We start from the raw sequence: 22,660 nt of genomic DNA on the forward strand, positions 1-22,660 counted from the left end.
TCCTGCCTGTTCTCTGACACAAGGGGGAGCAGGCACAAAAACTCCTTGGGGAGACTTTAAGGCTATCAATACATTAAACAATACCTTGATAGAATCCTTCAGTTCATGCTGGGGATCTTTAGTAGCAAGGGAAGCATGCCTTTTTTTTTTTTTTGCTTTTCTTTTAAGGAACATCTGCCCTAAATACCCTAGGAGGTTCAGACCCTTACCTACACTCTACCAACTTAGTAGGAATCTCAACCCAAACAAGTATCTGCCATGTTCCCCTCGGTCCCTCTGAAATGATCAGCCAAGGCTTCCCATCAACATCTGCAGGGGACATCTGCACAGCCCCTGAGGATGTGCAAGAAGTCATATACATGCCAGCTTCTAACAGGGATGTGGCAGAGGAATCCAACAAAACTGGGTAAATCCTTTTAGCTTTTACCAGCCTCCAGAAAAACATCCAGAAGAGGCATGACGACAGCTGAATCAGACCTGAATTTCTTGGCCTTCATGGCTGTCAGCTAACCTTCGAGACAGGAAGATTCCACCACAGCACCTTGTGCCAACATTTTAAGATGTTGGTTCTCCAAGTAAATGGAGAAGGAGGAAAGATGACTATGTAGAGTCCTAGGGATAAACACTTCGCAGATAGAACAGCGCATATGGTCGTGAGAATCACCCAAACAAAAGAGAGACTGCTTGTGACAATCTTTATGGGGAATCTGCCTCTCACACACTGACATCTTCCCTTTCTGAATGAAATGTAAACTGACAAAAATTAAAGAAGAAAAGATAAGTGCCCCATTGGGGTTTATTTTTATCTGAAACATGGCTTAGTAACCACCAGAGAACAAGCAGCATTCAGACCAATGACGGCGTTCGGACTGGCAACAAAGAAGTTCTGAGGTATGTACCTCCATACATCACCTTTATGCCTTGAGCGGGGAGCATACCTGTGACATACAATGTCTATAAAATCCTAAGGCTTTGGTATACTGGCCAGAAGTTGGGCTACCCTTGCTGGGGAATCCCTTTTGAAAAGAATACTACAACAGTGTTGTTCACTTTCATTCTTCCTCAACTGATGGGTCTCGGATCAGACCCCGGATCCGCTTTGGACGCTTTGCTACATTTATGGATCTAACTCTCAAGCTCCACCCTTACTCATAATGCTCCACCAACCTGATGTACCACAGATTGAGTTTGCTGCCCCTGTAAACAATAGTTTATTCTATACAGAATATATATAACAGAAACAGCAGATATAAAACTGGAGCTCAAACAAGGAACAAAGATTTCTAAAGAAAAATCCTGTGTTTCCTCCAGGAAGAAAGGGAAGGGGTTAGGAGGGAGGAAAGTTGGGGAAGAATTAAAATAGACCACATAATTTTTGTATCTAATGTTGACATTTTTATTCGTCCATCAACTGATGGGACAAAGTCCCCAGCTAGATGAATCTTGGGTGGTCCTCATAGAAGGACATTGCGGAATACTGTAGAGACAAAGGCAGCTATGTTCCTAGAAATTAAGACCAACTTGTAAGTATGAGCAATGGACAACGTGGCAGCTGCACAGATGTCATATATCAAAGCTTTTTTTAAAACAAGAAATATCTTTATTGAATTATCATGTATGATATAGTCCATGTTACAAGTATATAAATGACAATAAACCGCAGCAACACAATCTCAGTTGCAAACATTATACATTCCAAACAGTGCAGACGCAACTGTAGCTGCAAACATTATACGTCACTTTTAACATATCCAGTCATTACTAGTCAACCATTACATAGCTCATTCAAACTCTGCTTCTCTTAAATGTCATTCCTCTGCATGTATTGACCCCACACTTCCCATTTTGTCCTATGTAATCTGCTTCTACCCTTTTCTAAAGATCCCAGTTGCAGTTGTTTTACCTCTGTTAGTATATTCATTTCTTCTAGTAAAGTGAGTTTAGACTTTGATTTCCATTTTCTAGTAACTGCTTTATTGGCAGCCATCATAAGCACACTCAGCAAGGCCTTACTATGTCTAGACAATTCCGATTTTGTATCATAGCTCAAAAAAATAATTTCCCTAGTTACTCCAGTTTGCTCACTCGGCATCTCCAACAGAGCAGTCTGCAGGGAATCTTTTAAAGTCTGGCAACTCACTTACACTCCAGAAAATATGTTCCCAGTTACCTCATTCTGCCCTATCACACCTCCAACATTTGCTATCTACAAGAGGAAAGATTCTTTGAAGTCTGCCTAAGGTATAAAAATGCCTGTGTGAGCACTGCCAAGCAAACATCCAAAATCTTCTAGATTATGTTGCATATTTGGGAAACATACATATAATCCCCCATTGTTTTTTTATGAACTGCTTATCTAATCTCTCTTCCCAATCCTTCCTAACCTCCTCTGATTGACTCTTACAGTTATTGTGCTCTACTAATTATTCCTTTCTTAATGGCAACTTCTGTTCTAGATTCTACTATAAACTCTACCAGTGCTGGTCTTTCATTTAGGACTCCCCATTTATTTCTCTTTGCCTATACTCTGATATCAGTCCTTGCTATTGAAGGCAATCTCCAGCCAGCAATCCAAATAAGTTCTTGGCGTCTTCCTATTCTATTACCTTACCCTCTCTAGTTATTTGCTCTCATACCTTGGTTCCTTTGCCAGTTTTCTCCAATATATTCCTGCCCCTCTTGCCTATAACCCAAATTCCAGTCATCACTATCAGCAGAATCTCCTTTCTCTATTCCCGTGTTAGCTTAGTTCTTACAAGACTTTCTGCTACTTTATGAATATAATACACCCTGTTTCTTCATCATCTCTTTCCACTCTGAATTATAGTTTTCTGCTTGTGCTATGTGTAGGAACCTTAACTGTGTTGCTCTAAAATACCCCTTCAACTCTGGTAATCCCAATCCGCCCTGTTCTACTGGAAGAATAAGTTTATCCCACTTGACTATTGCCATCTTCCCCTCCCAGATAAAAACCTTCAACTCTTTACTGATTGCTATCCACAATTTCTGATAAAAATATGTCTGGCCAATGTATAAGACTAAACGGACTAAAAGCATTTTAACTGCTTGTATCTTACTATCAATATCCATATAACAAAGCTTCCATTTTCTCAGTTTTTGTATCATCTTTTGTTTAGTCTCTTCCCACATATTTTTAGCTACATTTATGGATCTAACTCTCAAGCTCCACCCTTACTCACAATGCTCCACCAACCTAATGTACCACAGATTGAGTTTGCTGCCCCTGTAAACAATGGTTTATTCTATACAGAATATATATATATATATAACAGAAACACCAGTATCATTTTTAATACACACTCCTAAATACTTCATTTTATCATGTCCCCATAAATATGGGTATTGCTTGAACCAATTCGTATGTGGGTACATAATTTACCATTACTGCTTTTGTTTTGGCTTCATTAATAATTTTGTATCCTGAAAAAGTCTGAAACTGTCTCAATATGTTCCACAGCACTATAATGTCTCTTTCTGGTTTTGTCAGGTATAAAATAATGTCATCTGCAAATACAGCCAGCTTTTCTTGACTACCATACAAATTATATCCTTGAATTTCCGAGTCCCTTATTTTCTTTGCCAATGGTTCCAAATATAATACAAATAACAAAGGGGAGAGAGAACACCCCTCCCTTTGTTCCTCTGCACAAGCAGAGATTATCAAAGAGGACCCCATCCACTTTAATTCTCACCTCTGAGCCTTCATGTATCCTCCTAATCAATCTTTTACTTTTATCAGGGAATGCAAATGCTTCCATTGCTTTGCTCAAAAAAATCCCAGCTTACTCTGTCAAATGCTTTCTCTGCATCAAGACCCACCAGCAACATTGGTATTTTTTTACATTCTCCTTCCCTCTGGATCATCATTGTTCTGTTTATGTTGTCAAATGTTTGCATCCCCTCCAAAAAACATATTGCTCCATATCTGTCACTTTTGGCATCACTTCTGTCATTCTTTCAGCCATTAGAAACAAACAATTTATAATCATGATTTAGTACTGAAATGGGCCTGTATGAAGCTAGATCTGATGGACCTTCACCTTCTTTAGGTAGTACAGCTAGTACAGCTTTCTTCCAGGATGTTGGTACTTTTCCTCCTCTTAAAATACTGTTAGACAAAACCTTCCAGCTCTTCATCATTTTTCCCCTCCTAGCTTACAAACTTCCACAGGAATACTATCTATTCCTGGGGACTTTCCTGTAGATTGGTTATATATCATCATTTTTATCTCATTTCCCGCTATCCTGTTAGTGATTGAGCCTTCTATCCTTCTAGCCTTAGCATATTTAATTCTTCCGTAAACATTTCCATTTCCATCTGACCTTTTCTTGATTTCCATATTTCTCCGCTTTAAACAGACTTTCATAGAATTTCCGAAATATTTCTAATACTTCTTGTAGGATCCCTTTTTATAGGCTCCCTAAGCTTGGTGACGGCCCTTTCTCCTTCGTTTTCTGGGTTGTTGTGCTAAAAGTTTTTGTGCTCTAGAGTTATTATCAAAATACAGTTACTTAACAGCAATCTTTCTAAACTCGTGCATATTATTGAGGTAATCCCTTATTTTCTGCTTAGCATTCTGTAGTTGCTCCTCTTCTTGTTCTGTCATATTTCCCCTATTTTGCAATACTTTCATATTTGCCATCCCTCTATATAATTCTTGCTAGTTCTTAACCATATCTCCCTTTCTTTTATTTCCACCCTATTTTTAAATTCCACTTTAATTTTATCCCACTCCCTAGCTATATTTTCAGAAGAAATTCTATCTTCTCTAATAGCTCCTGAATAATTTCCACTACCCATTCCTTAAATGCCTCTCTTTTCAACAGAAAGGTGGAAAAGTGCTAGTGTCTCATTTGTATTGCATTATTATTAATTTATTTACTCGACATTTAACTGGGTTGGTCCAACTGAGCTAGAAGCCCATTTTCAGTGGAGACCCACGGAAAAAAGCTCCAGGAAATTACATACTAAAATTCATACAACATAAGAAATTAATTTTAAGTTATACAATATAGTAAATATGAAAAGTAAAACATGAAATATGCATAAAAAGTTAAGCAAAATAGTTAAAATAAACAGAATAAGATCAATTTAACAAAAATCTAGCAATATCAATTAAGCACAATATGTACTTACAGACGAGGCATGGAATGTACAATATAAAGGCAGATTGGAGTAATTGTCAATGTACTATAAGACTGTCGGTAACTACAAAAAAAAATGAGCTACATACATAATGACATTGTTTTTAGTTGTATTGAATACACAGTAACCACAACATGCGTATAAGTTACTTAAAATTGTGAGAAAAACAGATTCATACGAAAAACTAGCCATAAAGTTATTAAAGAGGAAGAGAAATGAATTAAAGGAAGACAGGAAAAAGGTTGAAGGGATGGGAGGATTCAGGTAGGCTTCTGGCAAGGTCAGATCCATGACCTTAAGGCAAAACGTTGCTTTTTAAATTGATTTGTATTTGGGATGTTTCTAACAGAATTAAGAAGTTTGTTCCAGGCTAAAGACACATTGTAATTGTAAAGTAGTTTCACTGTGTTTTTGCTGGGTTTATGAATGTCAATAAGTTGCTGGTCAGAGCTTCTGAGAGATCTAGTGAGGGTGTAGAAGGAAAAGAAGGAAGAGAGGGGGGCAGGTAGTAGATTTGTGTAGGATGGAGTGTGTGATTTGTAGCTGTGAGGTAAGAAGTTGATTATCCTGTGTTTTTATTTATAAATCTACCATCCTTTGTTATATTTCCCTTTCTAGCCCCACCCCGACACATCTTCACTGTTAAAAATAAAATTCCCGTCCCCATCTAAAAGTAATATTCCTTGCTGAAAGCTGATTATTTCTCCGAAAATTTTCATTAGCTCCATTATAGCAGTTTCTGGTGTGATATAAATACATGCTAGTGTAATCGTAATTCCTTGCCAGTAGACCCTTAGTACTACATATCTGCCATTATAGCATTTATTTCCTCTTCTATTATTATTGGAGATCCTTTTTGCAATTAACATAAGGACTCCTCTCTTGCTGTGCCCCAGGTTTTCTGCTGAATAACCATCCTGAAAACCTTTATCAAGTTCATATATTCAGTTCTTTCCAGGTGTGTCTACTTTAGCATAGCTATTTGCACGCTACATTTTTTAATACAGATCACTACTCTTTCTTGAGTTTATCTGAGAGACCATTAATGTTTAAAGATGTTAGAGAAAGAATCGTATTCTTGAGGGATTATTATTCCCACCTTTTATGTATAATGCTTTTTTTTTTAAGTGTCTAGTTCCAGCTGTTGTGTTATATGCATGCACTGTTTTGCAGGTTAATCTTTTATACAGCTGTTTCTTATCTCCATTTGAGCGTATGTCACATCTTACAGAACATTTTGTTTTACTGAAAACCCTCCAAAATACACACACACACCACTAAAACATACTAACTTAATAACAACACATAAAACTATACACATCTTCAAATACTAAAGTTTTACCCCTTAACAGAAACAAAACTTCCAAACAGACATCCACACAAACAGACTTGAGCTAATCTAAAAGAAAGATTACCCATGCTAAGACAGATGGTAGAGCCGGAGATTCTATTAAGTGCTATCTAGTTTTCCTTATCTTGTTGTTGTTTTATAGCTCTCCCAGCTGGGAAAACACTTGAATGCTTTCAGAAAACATTTTCTCCAAGCCATTTCTCTTTATCAGATTATCTGCTCATGACATGAGCACTAAGTACAGGACTGTTTACTAGAAAAAACTTATAAATATTCACTATTCTTTTTCATTTATTTGCTTTCTGTCAAAACATGTTACTATATAAAGTCATTATACTTCACAAACACAGTCACTCCCCTATGCAAGAATGAGAGAAAGTACACTAATTTTTCTTTTGTCATGTTTTTTTAAACAGATCTTTTTTTTTTTTTTTTACATTGCAGTGCCTACATTTCTTAAAACTGAACAAGGAGAAAGGGAGAAGGAAGAGAAGCACCTATTTAAATTAGTATCCCCATTACACTTAAAATTAATTGAAGAAACTTTACTTTATAACATGCAGAGACAATCATGCATCACTTATGAAATACTGTTAAGAAAAAAAATGTTGTTTTACTTACAGTTAACTCTCTCTCTCTGTCCCCCTCTTCCCCCCTCCTGAGTATTTGTCGTCTATCAAAACTCTTGACCAAAAGGCTGAAGAGGTCACCATAGACCTTGTTGAATATGGTCTTGGTGGCTTAGGCAAAGGCAACCATCTCTGTTTATAGTCAAAAGATATGCAATTAGTCACCCATTTGGCCAAAGTTACTTTGGAAACTGTCATGCCTAATCTGTGCCGAGAAAAAGACAAATTAGTCTGATGTTCTAAAATCTTTGGTTCAATAAAGATAGAATCACAGTAGCTTGTGTACATTCAAGAGATGCAGCATATATTCACCTTTACTGGAAATCTTTGGGAAGAAAACTGAGGGGTTGATGACCTGATTAATGTTAGAGTCAGAAGCCACCTTTTAGGCAAAAAGGATGGATTAGTATGTAAAAACACACTGCCCTTATGAAAGACCAGGTATAGAGTCTTGGAAGAAAGAGCCTGAGTTCAGATACTCATCTAGTTTATGTAATGGCGACTAGGAAAAGGGTCTTCCAAGACAAGAATTTCAGGTCTGAGTTGGCAGAGAATTCAAATGGATCTTGAATCAAACTTTGAAGTAAAATAGACAAGTTCCAAGGAAAAGCAGGGTCCTTGACTGGAGGCCTAAGTAGAAAGGTGCCTTTCAGAAAGGTTTTGCACAGTTTAGAAGATGCCAAAGAAAACTGATTTTCACCAGAATGAAAACTAAATACAGCCGCCTGCTGGACTTTGATAGTAAAAACCTAGCCCCGTCTTGAAAGAGAAATGCTAAAAAATCTAGGACTGCAAATGCTGGGGCAGAAAAAGGATCCAAATCTCTTTGTAGGACCCAAATAGAAAATATTTTCCATTTACTTCTGTAAACCCTCCTAGTGGAAGCGTTTTGACAGGATAAAAGGATATGTAGAACCAGGGAAGAAAGCCTGAGCTGTGTAGCCAGCACTGGAATTGGAGAAACTATGCAGTCAGCTTGAGGCCTGATGTGTCCGGTCCAGAAGAACTAGCCCAGTAGAATGAGATAGTAGATCTGGGCAGGGGTCCAGTATCCAGGGCAGATACAAAAGATGAGGCCACAGAAAGTGAAACCAGATTTTGATGAGACCAAAAGGGGCAATGAAGATTACAGCTCTTTAACCGCTGGCCTTTCTGCAAAAACATGGGGAGTAGAGGTAATGGGGGATAAGCATAGAGAAGACCGGGGGGGGGGGCAACAGTGGATGGTAACATCTCTCAGTGACTCCCCTGAAGGAGAGATCAGGGTGAAGAACCAGTTGTACTTGTTGCTGAGGGGGAAGCAAACAGATTGCAAAATGGCTGGACCCACTGACAGAAAATTCTTTCCACCACTTTGACACTAAAACACTACTCGTGAGGCATCAGAATGGGGACCTGCTTAGTCTGTCTACAAGAACAATGGATTTCCCTGGAACATGCCCTGCAGTGAGAAAATGTCCAGAAGAGAGAGCCCATTGCCAAAATCTCACTGCCTTGCGAAAAAGATGGAAGGACCTGGCTCCCCCCATTTGTTGATGTACAAGACCACAGACATATTGTCAGATTGAATCGTAATTGTCCCAGGGGTCCAGGGGAAGAGCATCTAGCAAGGCTTGCAATGCTAAAAGGACAGCTCTTATCTCCAGGACACTGATATGTGAATTGGCCTCTCGAGGGGTCCACATGTCTTGGACTGTCCTTCCCAAGAAATGTCCATCCCACCCCAGAAGGTAGGCATCTGTGGTCACTGGGAGAGATAAAATGAAAGGATGGCCCCAGGATATTTTGTTCAAATGGCTCCACCACAGTAGACATTCCCTGCAAATCTGTACAATCCTGACTAGGGTGCATATGGGCTGTTTAAGAACAGGACATTTTAACTGACAGGGTCCACTGCAGAATTCACATATGACATTTGGCCAATGGGACTACAGTTATCACTGCTGCCATTGGCCCTAAGGCTTGCAAAACCAGTTGTGCTGGTGGGGGAAAATGCAAGATCACTTCTTTTACCTAGGATCTGAGGATCTGTACTCCTGTTGTAGACAGAGATGTTATCTGATTGATTGTATCTAAATAAGCACCTATGAACTACAGATTCTGTGTAGGAATAATATGCGATTTGCTGTATTGACAGTGATGCCCAGATATTGGCACAATTGCAGCAAACAGTCCCTTGCTTGTAGAAGTAGTTACCTGGTCATCTAGATACAGAAACACCCAGAATCCAGCAGTCTTAGGTGAGCTGCCACCACTGCCATGCATTTGGTAAACACCCGGGGGCTGTGGTGGGACTAAAGGGCATTTCTCTGACTTAGTAATGACCTTCTCAAAGGCTGGAAGCGCAGATATCTTATGGAGCATCTGTTTAGTTTGATCATAGGATGTGCTCTGCTCCGTGAGCACTTTTTTGGTGGTTGCTACTATAACCATGGCATCTGCTGTGCCCCCTTTACTCCACTCTGCCATATTTCAGGGGAAGGGGGCTAAATATTTATCAGGTTACTTTTAAATTGGTTCTGTAGTATCTGGTTCCTTCCACGCATGGAATGAGACCAGATCTATCAGCTCATCTGCTGAAGGGGTCACCCAAGACATAGCTGAGCAGACCCAAAGACCTCCAGAAACACTGACTCCTCCTGGGAAGTGAGGTTTGGAAGACCATACACCTTTTTGCTTTATAATTTCTAGTATTTCTCCACAGGAAATATCCTCAGATGGAGATCTGGTGATCCCTTCCCCTTCAACAAAAATCAGCGTCTTCCATGAGAGATTCCTGAGGGGCATCTAGGTGTCTCCTCTTACACATCATCTTCCTAGGGACCTCATCAGTGGGATGGTCTGGTGAGGTATTGAAAGTGGGGTCCCTAGGGACTGACTGGAGGCTCAAATGGGTAGGCTGTCCTAATGGAATAGAGGTGAGGGGCACAGAATTTAAACCAGATGGTGGAATACAAGCAGGATTCAATGGGGGAAAAGGTGCCCTATCAAACCCATTGAGTATAATGCCCCCCTTCGCCATGTACCTGACCAAATATATGGAACAGTTGTTAACACCCACAAACGTTCCTTACCAGTAGAATGAAGGGTATAAACACACTGTCCTATATGGATTGCCTTAAAGCTCTGTCTCTATATTCTGTCTCCTACAGGTTACTGAGAGGCAATCCATGCCTGGCACACAAGGCAGCCTTGGATCCAGCTATGATGGACCTTTTGCATATCTGCAAAATGAACAGTGTCAGAGCCACTAGAAGGATTTAAATTTTACTTGTGGCATAAACAAGACTTGTTGGTGACACAGACATGTCTCAGAGGATCCTAAAGCTCTGTAACAGGCTCCCCCATCCATATGAAGCAGAGGCTATCCCTAACCCTATTTAAGTGTAACCTTGACCAATGGACAGAAAATCGGAAATTCATCTTGGATATGGCCTCTAATAGACAAAGGCAGATAGTAATGCCCAAACTAACATACCCCCCCCAATAACCTAAAGAAACTTCCTAACTAACATACCCCTTCCTAATACTGCTCTCATCAACATCACAGTTGAGTTGGACTACACAGATAGGTTTATAAAGGCCCTTGTGATCATTAGCCTAGTATATAACTATGATCTTATGAATTATGAACCTATTTTGAAGGGTACTGGTGACCTAAAATAGGTAGTACAGCAACTGATGAAAGTAGTGGACTCTGAGGTAAAATAATGAGAACTAGCTAGCAGTAGATTGCCAGGCACCCAGTATTACTGCTGCACAGGTTAAAACAGCACTGTCCAAAGCCATGAATACAGCTTCTATGGGACCAGGCAATATCCCTGGCTGTGTTCTACATGAACTACAGAGTGAACTGGCACCTCACCTGTGTGCCCTGTTCAATCACAGCCTCACCTCAGGCTTTGTCCCTACCAAATGGCGTATTGCTACAGTCATCCCTCTCCACAAAGGATAAGCAACTACAGATCCTGGGAACTATCGCCCCATTAGCCTGATAAGTCTGATATGCAAAGCTATGAAACACATCATCATGGACCTAATAAACAAGGATATAGGGAATCTCCAAACTCTGGATCCCACACAGTTTGGTTTTGTGAAGGGTAGATCATGCCTGCTCAACCTGGTCAACTTCTCTGAGTCAGTCACCAGAGCTGTGGATGAAGGCAAGGTGGTTCATACAGCCTACCTTGATCTGGCCACGGCTTTTGATACCATTCCCCACTTAGGAATCATAGAAAAACTCACTAAGCTAGGCATCAACCCCTATATCACTAGGTGGGTTGCAAACTCACTCACAGATAGAAACCACAGTGTGAAAGTAGCTGACTCCAAGTCAGTCTGCCAACCTGTCATGAGTGGAGTCCCACAGAGTTCAGTCCTGGGTTATCCCATGTTTTGTATCTACTTCTCTGAAGTCCAGGCCAACACAAAGGGACTCTGGCTGACAAAGTTTGCAGATGATTGCAAAGTGGGAGCTATTAACTCCCAAGTGATGTTGACATCCTGCAGAAGGGCCTCACTGAGACCAACAACTGGTGTCAGAACCATGGCCTTAAGCTCGGTACCAAAAAATGTGTCGTCATCCCCTTTGGGAAAAACCTGGTTCCCATGAATTGCCACATCGATGATAGTCCACTGAACACAGAAGGAGTTATAAGAGATCTGGGAACACAGGCTGACAGCAACCTCTCTTTTGCCCACCACATTGCCACTGTGGGCAGAAAGTCCTTCTATGTGGCACATCTCATTACTAAGGGTTTTGCATCCAGGAAGAAAGAGGTCATTGTCTCCCTCTACTCTTCCCTCATTAGGCCAGTCATCAAGTACAATGCCCCATTTGGCAGGTACCTCACTAGACACCCGCAACAACTGGAGAGGCCGCAAAAGTACCTCACAAAGAGGATCCTAGACCTTAAACACTTGTCCTATATGGACAGACTCAAAAAACTCCAACTATTCTCTGTTTCATATCGCCTACTTAGAGGCGATCTCTGCTTGACTTACAAATCCATGTCTGACCCAGCTCTGTTAGAAATGCTACATCTAAAGAAATCTTAATCCCTCCGCATCACAAGCCCGGAGACCTTAACCTCATTACCACAATCAACAGAACAAGCTGGAGGGACAGGTTCATAACCCAGAGACTGCCCATGCTATGGAACAGACTTCCCATACATGTCAAACAGAGCACCTCACTGGCCCTCTTCAAGAGAAGTCTTGATGAGTGGATGAGAAATAGAAAATTCACCCCAGGGATCACTCCAGTGGCTGTAATTGACAGAGGCACTGGGAACTAAGGTTGGGTGGCACGATGCCAGGGTAATCCCATGGGCTAAGCTTGTAAAGGCTCCAATAGCTTAGTACACACACCTATGAATCTATATCTCACTGCCACGGGGAAACCTAAAATTCAGTCTCCCACCCAACAGCCACAAAAAAAAAAAAAAAAATGTGTATTGTGGGGAAAGGAAAATCTGAGGCAATGAGGTACACTTTAGGGATAACATATCTAGAGGAGGCAAATAAAGAAAATAAACTGTGAATATTCATTACTGTTCAACTGTGGTGGCCAAGGATGTAGACTCAAGGAAGGCAGATATCATTCTACCAGTACTTAAAAGGCCACAACCTGAGCACTGCATATAGTTCTAGAGGCCTCCAACAGAAAAAGGAATCAAGCTGATACAGTGTGCCAGACTATACTACCAGTATGTTGAAGCAATGGGAGGTGGATGGAGGGGGCCATGACAAAGAAAGCCTGCAGGTGCTTGGCAAATGATGACGGTCCCAAGAATGTACTCCTTAGGGCAAGAGTCTCAAACTGCCAGCTAACAGGCCACATTTTTCCAGACTTAATTGCTTAAAAAGTACAGCCTAGTTTAAACCTCATACAAATAGACAATGCTTATTAAAATAATACTGTGGGAACATGTTTTTATCAGGTCCAACTACTTATCTTGCAGTGCTGTTTTGCTGCTAGATGACTACTTCAGCTACTAACGTAACACCTTACAAACACAACTAAGTGCAACTGGTCATAGTATAAAGGATGTTAAACAGAGTACGCACTCCATATACAAACACTTCTTTCAGCAACTCCATATACAAGCACTTCTTGCAGCAATGTGCATCTAGTAATGTATACCAGCATTAACCTAATCCATGTAAATTTATCTGTGTAAATATTTCTCTTTTTTTTTCTTTCAGGATATTTTATAATTGTAATTAAATGGGAAAGTGGATTAAATGACAACTTTTTAGGATTCTGTAAAACATGGCATTAAGTGCACATTACTGACTTGTAACTGAATATTTATGTGGACTGAAGTTTATGTACTATATCTGAAAATAAATGTTGCCTCTGTTAGATTCATTGTACTTTAATTTGCCTACTGTGCAATTCTGAGAAAGTCACTTAACCAGACAGTGCTCCAGGGCTGTCCCTGAAAAGAGACCATTTATCCAGTGGGCTAACCTGGGTCAACAAATAGATCACAGAAAAAACATGCTTATTTCATGTTGTCATTTTACATTGTTCTTTTGCCAAATGAACAGTTAAACAGCTTTGATGCAACTCCTGGATCAATAGCAATTTAGAAGCATAAAAGACACTGTTATTGTCAATTGTGTTTTTTTGGGAGGAGGGGTTGTACTTCATAGTTCTTGAAACTGCTGTATTTCCTTTTCTGCAACAAACATGCTAGCTGTTTACTTAATCTGTCAAGCAGGTTACAGATTAACAGTTTACATACATCACTTTTAATTATTCTGTATGAATAAGCCTTTTTTTTTTTAACCTGTCCCTTAGCTGAGTGTACTCAACCTTACACAGCCCTCATGTAATTTGATTTCAGACCCTCTTTAGAGGAAAGGAGCGTAGGACCACAGCATGTACTTTCCATACCATCAGGCAGTCAAGTGAGAGGAACAGAAAGGAAGGAATACGAAGAAGATGCACATGATGGTGAAAAGGATGAAGACTGAAACTGGACTTGAACAACTTCAGATAAGAGGATGCCTACGACAGCAACAAGTTACAGAAAATATACGGGATTGACTCTCTACTAGTCCTTTATCTGATCTTTCTGTACATGTATATAGCTTGGGAGGTACCATACTGCAGAGGAATACAATCATTCCAAAGGATAAACTGTGGGTTTTTACAGTGGGAAGAGGAGCAGAGGGGTGAATTTAAGGCTAGGAGGGCCTAACCACAATTGGGTACCACACTGTAGAAGGCAAAATGCACAGATTGAAAAATTCACTTCTGTGGAGTCGTGTTCTCAGTAACATTTAATAAAAGCCTTCTTAAACATACCACACCCTATAAATGTGCTATGTGAAAATCATCATACAACTCCAGCTCCTTGACAGGTATAAAACCCAAAAACTACCAGAGTTTTTGTTTTCCATACAATCAACTTTTGCATCCAAATAAGACATTCTATGGTTTTGTGAAAATGGTCAGAGGATAACTTGGTAGTTGGTACATTCCTCAAACAGTAAGTTCTGAAGCTTCTAGGAGATGCTATCTCAAGCCATCCAAACACAACAGGATATTACTAGCTAGAGTAGGACACAGTTCACAAAAATAATATCCCTTGATGACAACAGAAAACGGTCATCTTGTAATAAAGAATATGATACTTTGAATATAGTTCAGTAGAGCCCCAATCCAAGCACATAGTTTCTAAAATCTGAAACTAGTATCTGTATGGCCATCACTAACATTACATATCACACTGGAAGTGATATGCAGTTCTTTTATTAATCTCTGGGTGTTGATACAAACAAACACATAGTGCTTATTCACTGTACTGTTTGGCTTTTAGTCCTTAAAATGCAAATAAGTGAAAATCAGTAAAAACTTTCAAGGAAATACTGGGTTGCAAATATTGTTACTCACCAGAAACCAATAGATATTCATCAGCATGACTGTGGTGAGCAGAAAGTTGAAGAAAAAGTAGAAAGGGATGCTGGGAACTAACTGGGGACCGATACAGCATGTGGTATACAGAACCTTTAAAGGAAACAAGTAAAGGCGAAGCCAGAACCTGAAAGACAAACAAATGTATTAATTAATTGCTTTTTCTCCATTGATGTCATCAGTGGTTTATTCTTCATGATTATTTTGCAGGACAAACAACCTTATTTTAAGCATCTTATAGTTCTTATAATGTTTTCAAAAGTCCTATCGTGGCTTCAGGAGACAAAATCCAGTGCATCTGAAAGGAGTGGGTGGGATGGGGATTTACTATTAAAGACATAATCCTACTGCAATCCCAGCATCATTGGTGTGGTCTGTTTTCTATATGCATTGCCATAAATTTAAAGGCAGGAATAGCTCCTCCTCATCAAGTCAGCAAAACTGCACCTCTTCCTATGTTCCTGATGGCTGACAAAGAAAGGTTCATTTGGGAAGGGAGCATGGAATACATTGTCCAAAATGCATCACCTACTTGCAGCAAATCAAAGAAGTGGTCCTGAAGCATGGCCCTGTGCCACTAAACTGACAGCAGTCAAGAAACTATATGAATGACTTGGTTGTGCTGTAATTTATCATTTAGATAAAGACACCCACTTTGGCTTCCAGATGTTTTTAAGCTTGTAAGGGACTCCAATTCTGTTCTCTATTTACCACAAAGGACAAGTAAAACTTTTTTCCACAACTAGTAACTTTTGAGAGAACTCTATATTTATGGGCAGTTGACAGGAAAACAGGTACAACTTCCTTAAGCTAACCCAAGTTGAGAACATAAAAGTTTGTTCAAAAAGACTGAGCATCTTTATGGATAGCATAAGTCAAGGAACTAGTAAATTTTCATTATTTTGTATGGTAAACAATCAGTTTATCAAACTAGCTGACCTCAGTAACACACATTGAAAATGCAGATCTCTTAATCTTCTGTTTTAAATACATATCTGACTTCCTCTCAAACAAGCTACTCACAGTCATTCTGTCCCACATTAGAACGTCTGTATTACAATTAAAAACTAAACTGAAGTTTAGCAGATGGAAGATATTAGCTGATCCACGAAAAGGCCCTCTCTGCAGTATTTAACAATTGGGATTTATTCTTCTGATATCCCCCAGCTTGGCGCATTCTGAAAATTCTTTAGGTCCAATGTTCTAAGGAAACACATACCTGAAGCAATGGGTGTCACAAGACACACCAAGCTGGGAAGTCAAGCTTAACACATGGGCTTCTCACTATGAGCCCCCCCCCCCCCACACACACACACACACACAACAAGAGCAAACAGTAAGACAAAAAAGTTTACAAGAATAGCAAATAATATACTCATCTGTTATACAGAATGTTCCACCAGTTACTGCTTGGTGGGCAGACTATACAAACACAGAAGGACAGCGCATTGCAATAAACAGGCTCTGCAGAGAAGCTACCCATACACAAATCAGCTGATTTCAGGAATACATATATGTTCTATGAGTCAGAGGGCCATCTGCAGTAGGTATCTGCTGGGAAGAGTCACAAGCAGTATGAAACAAACCTTTGGAAGGCTAGAGCTAAAATAAAGCCAACAGACAAGGGCTCAGAAAACTAAAATCATGAAGCACCTATGATAACTCCTGGAGTCTCAGTCTATGGAATGATACTTCGTGAAGGAGTGAATCAATGATGAAGTGGTTGCAGCACAAGCTCTCTCCATACTGTAATTTTACAACCTGTAAATCTAAGTCCCAAAATAATAAAAAAAAAAAGTAATTCAAAAGCAGAACAGTGAATGACAAAACTTGCTGTTCTGTTTTTAGATAATTTATTACATTGGAGCGCGTCCCCCCGCATTCTAATGTGAAGAGCTGCAGCCCTTACACCCTACTTTTAGTTCCAAGATCACCGTAACTTGGAGAAAGCAGAATACTCTGGAACACAGCAATCTTGGACTTACTATACAAATCCTCCACCTTTACACATTCAATTTTGCTGTTCTGAGACATGCAGTAACAAGCCTCGGACATGTAAACAGCTGCTGTCTAAGTTTCTGTTATGGATACATTCTTGAAACAGGTACTGAAAGCAGTCACGTTCCTGGCTGAGTGACCTTTGATAGTCACATTTCCAACATCCAGTTAGCCAAATGCTTATATATCCACTGTAACTTGGTCTTATAATCAGTAAGTGTAAAATACACATTAAGAAAATGCTGTCTAAAGTTCATAACAGTGTCAAGGTAAACTACTGCACATTTAACTTGAAAGTCAGTCAGTCATAGAACCTTTTATTTGACATTTGTTTACCGGGATGGTCCATCTGGGTCAGAAGAAGCCATTTCCAGCGGAGGCCTGGGGAGAAAAGCTCCAACAGGACAAACAACAATATATGAAATAGGAGAAAAATTATTGCAGATACATATGAAGGCGCACACAGTTCCACATGAAAACACTGTCAGAGGGAAATAGCATACTTGCATATGTGTTGTGCAACCTGGCCTTAGGATAACTGTACAGTCTGTTGAAGGATAGCTATAATATAGTTAATCTTAGGTAGTGTTAGGAGAGATGAAAGAGGAGTCTGAGTACTTCTGTAGGGTAGTGCATATAAAGAGGGAGGAATAAAGTGTGAGAGAGATTAGCCAGGACTAGAGCATAAGCACAGCCAAGAACTAAGATGTCGCTTTAGGGATTTTTTGAAAGCTACTAGTTCAAGAATACTTAGTGTTGATAGCTGGAGTGAGTACCGTGCTTTAGCAATACTGAGAGTAAAGGATCTGTCTAGGTATGTTAGAGGCTTTGGAGATGGTAAAAGCCTCATCTTCAGACCCAAGGGTTCTGCTAGCGTAGTAAGGTTTGATTATGTTGCTTGGGGCAGGGCGGGCTAGGGGCTTATTGATTATGTTATGTAGTGTAGTGAGTTGTATATAGAGGAGGTGATTGAGGAATTCAAGCCAGTCTAGCATTTGCAGTGGTAAACAATGATGGGTGCTGAAATTGTGGCAAACTTTGCCACTTTGTTGTAGCACTGTTGCACTTTAGATCTCATGGAAGTCTGTAGGTTTAAGAAGACAGAGGCACCATATAGAAGAGAGGGTCGTGGGTAGGTTTTTGCTAGGGTTATCTTGGTTGGTGAGGTCAGGAAGTATTTGCTTCTGAACAGAATGCCAAGGTTCTGGTGTTTTTGTTTATTTTGTTGGACATGGAGATCAAATTTTATTTGATCATCAATAATTACTCCTAGCAGTTTAGTGTGGTGGACTGTTTCAAGAATAGTATAGCTGTTAGCTGTGTATATTCTAAACTGATTTGTGTCAATGGAGATTTTTTTGGTAGGAAGAGAAGTTTAGTTTTATTGGGGTTTAGGAATAGTTGATTGTTAGTGAGCCAAGATTCAAATGCCGAAAAAGTATGTTGTGTGATTGTGAGAAGTTAGGGTATTGCAAGAGATGTGCAGATAATAGTAGTGTCATCTAAATACAAGTGTTCCAGTGGATGAGACAGTGTGCGAGTAAGAGACCAAGTTATAGAGCCTTCTGGGATTCCAGTGGGGTTATGTAAAAACTGAGAGATTTTGTTTAGCCATTTTACAGCCTGCTTTGGCTCATTCCAATAACTGAAATCACTGCAAGGTGGAGGGAGTAACGCCAAAATCTGAGAGTTTTTGCAAGAGTATGGAGTGTGAGAATGTGTCAAATGCCTCAGAAAGGTCAAGAAATATGGCAGACACAGAGTGACCCGTGTCTCTAGCTTTGTTAATAGTTTCAGTAAAGGATAGGAGGGCTGTGGATGTGCTGTGGCCTGGATGGAAACCATGTTGGGTATGTAAGAAGGTTGTTTTGCAGTAAGTATTTCACTGACTGTTTATGAATTGATTTTTGTAATATTTTTGAGATGGGAGATATGTTAGCTATGGATTGAAAGTTGGTCAGTTCAGTAGATGTATCTCCTTTATGAATGGGGATGATATAGGACATTTTCCGTATATCTGACACCACAGATACTGAAATAGATCTATTGAGCAAGATGCTGACTGGGTGAGCTATTGAGTTCACAGCTAATTTAAAGTAATGGAGAGGGAGGTTGTTAGCAGAGGAAGAGCAGTGTTTAAGTTTCAGCAAAAGTTTTTTTTTTTATGAGGCTTGTTGGTACTGGTTGTAAGAACTTTGCTGGGTTTTCAGGAAGGAGTTTTTGGTTACTGAGTTGAAGATGGTCAGAATTAGCAGAACTGGCACTGTTAGGGGATGCCGAGGAGAAAGGGGAGGGCTAGAATTGGGGGTTTTAGAGATCAGATAGGCTGTGTATTGTATGAAGTGTTTGTTAAGGTTTTTGGCTATTTGAGTTGAAAGAGCATCAAGTGAAGGGCAGAGGTCTTTTCTGTGCCAGGGTTAAGTAAAGTTGTTATAGTGGAAATTTTTAGGGCTAGTTTTGTGCTCTTGTTGAAGAGGAGTATAGCAGGATTGTTTATCTTTGATAAACTGTTTATTAGCTTGGTTTCGCAATTGTATTAGATCTACTTCTTTTTTTACTTTGCTTCCAGCTACCCCAGTCATCATCCTTTTTTCATTGGATTTTTTTACAAGCCTTGGTTAGATAGCCAAGGGACAGAATTTTTTTTTTATTCTTTTACTGTGGATTGGAGCCAGAGTGTCCAGTACTTTTAGAAAGCTGGTGTTAAAGTGGTGCATAGCTTCGTCTAGTGGGAGATGCTTTAGTGGTGACCACTTTATTTTGTAAAGCAGTTCATTGAATTTGTCTTGAGTAAAAGTGGTCAGGTTATGGACTGACTTTTAGAGTGTGAGTTTTCGGTAGATGTACAATCCAGTCTAAGGTATACTGTTAAATGCAGTCCTTCTTATACCTTGTAGGAGATTTAATTAGTTGAGAGTAACCATAGAGGTTGATACTGCTGGATAGTAATGCTGATGACATGGATTGCCAATCTATATTGACATCGCCTAAAATAATAGTCTCATGCCTGATTGTTTAGGAAGTGCAAGACGGTTTGTTTTCTCATATGGGAATATTTTGACCTGGAGGAATGTAGAGAATAACGCAGATACGTTTAGTGTTGTTGAGGTTTATGAAGGATATGAGCATTTCAGTCTTGGGGAAAGAGGAGAGGTGATCATTAAAGGGAGTTATATTAATGCTGTCTAGGTGGAGTAGTGCTACTCCTCCACCTTTCCTGTGGTATCTGCTAGTCTAGTTATGCTATAGTTAGGTACTAAAATTTCAGGGTCTTTTGTGGAAGAATTAAGTCAAGTTTCAGTCAGAGCTAGAATGTCTGGTTTGTGCTGGTCTATCCAAGCATACAAGGTGGGAATTTTATTGTGTATACCTCTGATGCTGAGGGACATAGTATTTAGGTTTCTTAGACATGTTCTAAGGTGTCTGCGAGGATTAGGACCTGGGTTAGGGTGGATATATTCACAACGAAGCAGGGCTGAGATTAGATAAAAAGGTAATGTGCAGAGTTTTTTTGGAGAAGAATATTTAAGAGGAATGAGGCAAGGTTTACTATGTGAGGAGATTAGAAGCTTTGGAATTGAGAAATAGGGAAAGATATAAAAAAATAGTTGGGGGGGGGGATATCTGAATACATAGGTGAGTAGGATGTAACTGATAAGAAATTGTTAGTGTTAAAGTGGGATATAGCACTATTAGGGGTGTAATATTAGTTATGAACTGACCTGAGTGCATATATATATATATATATATATATATATATATATATAGCTTGTGTACTTTAAGGAGTGTGTTGGGGAAGTGATAGGTGGAGCAGGGTTAATGGGAGTTAAAACATACATAAAATAGTAAAATATTTGCCTAAAGTATTACCCCGCCCAGGATTCTCAAAATGAATGTACTAAGAATTGCAGGCAAGATTTATGGAAATAAGTCACATGGCTGGAGTCCAATACACAATCAAGACCAAATAACAGTGACCAACAGCTGACTGAAGCAAAGCAAGTAACTATCCATAACAACCAGTATGGTTCAATTGACATGCAACACAGGAATCAGGCCCCATGCAATCAAAATCTCTTGGCATTTTCATTCTAAGCCCTTATCAATCAAGTGACCTAATATGGTGACTGAAACCACAACCTAATAATTCAAGATCATGATGGCACACAACCTGAACTACAAGAAAAAGCCACCAAGCTCCATGTGCAGGAGCACAGATAAAGCTGAAGTAAAGTGAAATTTCTCTGCCCATCTCCAGCTGGATGCTATTCATCACTTTTTGGACAAAAAGTGTAGTTGCCAACCCATCTGCATGAGGTAGGTAAAACAAGCTCCCTCACTACACCAAAAAAGGAAGCAAAAAAACTAGTGTGTCTTGCTGAAATTGGGCAGCTTCTTTATGTAAAGCATGAGATGGCAATGCAGGTTTAAAAAATGAAGAGCTGTCTCCCTTGAACGAAAATGGTGAGATAAATTAACTGATTTACAGACATTTTTTATACCACTTTTGAGAGAAAATGTGGACTGGTCCTAGGAAACAGCTGATCCTTACGAAAGACAAAAATGGGGTTCCATACAAATAAGGTCCTGCACCTCAGAGATCCTATAGGCAAAGATGATGGGTCATCAAGCTAAGTTAGTAGTATCTTATATGAGATAAGTTGCAAAACTGCTGAATCAGGTAATTTGAAGAGAAAATGGAGAAGTCTGTCAGTCATGAAGTTCAAGTCCTAGGAAAAAGTATTTGTTTTCAAATGTGGGTAGAAATGCAGAACTCTTTTAAGGAACTGTTTATCAAGACAATCCTGGGACATAATTCTATTGTTCACAATGTCAAAATGCCCAGATACCTAAAATATGCATTTTGACCATAGTACCAAGTCAAACAGGTGCACGACCCAGGTTAGGACCACCTGAAGACTACCCATCTGACAGATTTCTTTACCTAGATGGATAATTACTTCCACTTAGCAAAATATGTCAAACTGAATGCTTTCTGGCAACTTCAAGTCACTGCTAACACTACAGGAGGAAGAAGCACAGGAGATACATAAGCATTCGTACCTTGAGGTGGATCTATATGTCATCCAAACCAATAGGGACTGTATTGGCTTGTACTGGGAAATTTTCCTCTGCTGCTAGGGATATGGGATAATGAAACCACAGCCTTCTTATCTACCAAGAGACAACGAAGAACAATTTTGGCCTTTCTTCTCTGAACTGTTGAAAAGGCATGGAATTAGAGAGAAATCTGGAAAGGTATAAGAGACATTCCTCCTCTTCCTCTGTGGGCATAATAAGCCCAATATCAACCCCCACCCTGCTTAACCAAGCAAAATGAGGAGATTACCATGTTCTTCTGGATGGTAAACAAACAAGTTTCTGGAGTACCTTGGTACCAAAAGACCATGAGCATACATCCCTTCTTCTCCTCAGATCCAGAAGACTGGAGTTGCAATTCATTGAATCTTTCAGTGTTTCCAATTCACTCACTTGTTAACAACTGTGGACAAAATGTTTCAGTCTGTGGTCCACTTTCAGACCCACATCAGCTCTCTGCATGCAGGAGTATGAGCAAGGCTTCATGT

At 39.7% G+C, this 22,660-nt stretch overlaps 1 protein-coding gene across 1 annotated transcript in view; it reads right to left on the reverse strand.

The window, feature by feature from the left end:
* Window positions 1-22,660, reverse strand: part of CERS1 (ceramide synthase 1) — a 1,087,666-nt gene that overhangs the window by 273,623 nt on the left and 791,383 nt on the right. Inside the window, exon 5 of the mRNA XM_044053851.1 lies at window positions 15,054-15,201. Within this exon, the coding sequence (XP_043909786.1) occupies window positions 15,054-15,201 (148 nt within the window). The remainder of the gene's footprint in view (window positions 1-15,053; window positions 15,202-22,660) is intronic.

The sequence above is a fragment of the Protopterus annectens genome, chromosome 13.part0 (assembly GCF_019279795.1).
Source record: "Protopterus annectens isolate FY-2018-M chromosome 13.part0, PAN1.0, whole genome shotgun sequence".
NCBI lineage: Eukaryota > Metazoa > Chordata > Ceratodontiformes > Protopteridae > Protopterus > Protopterus annectens.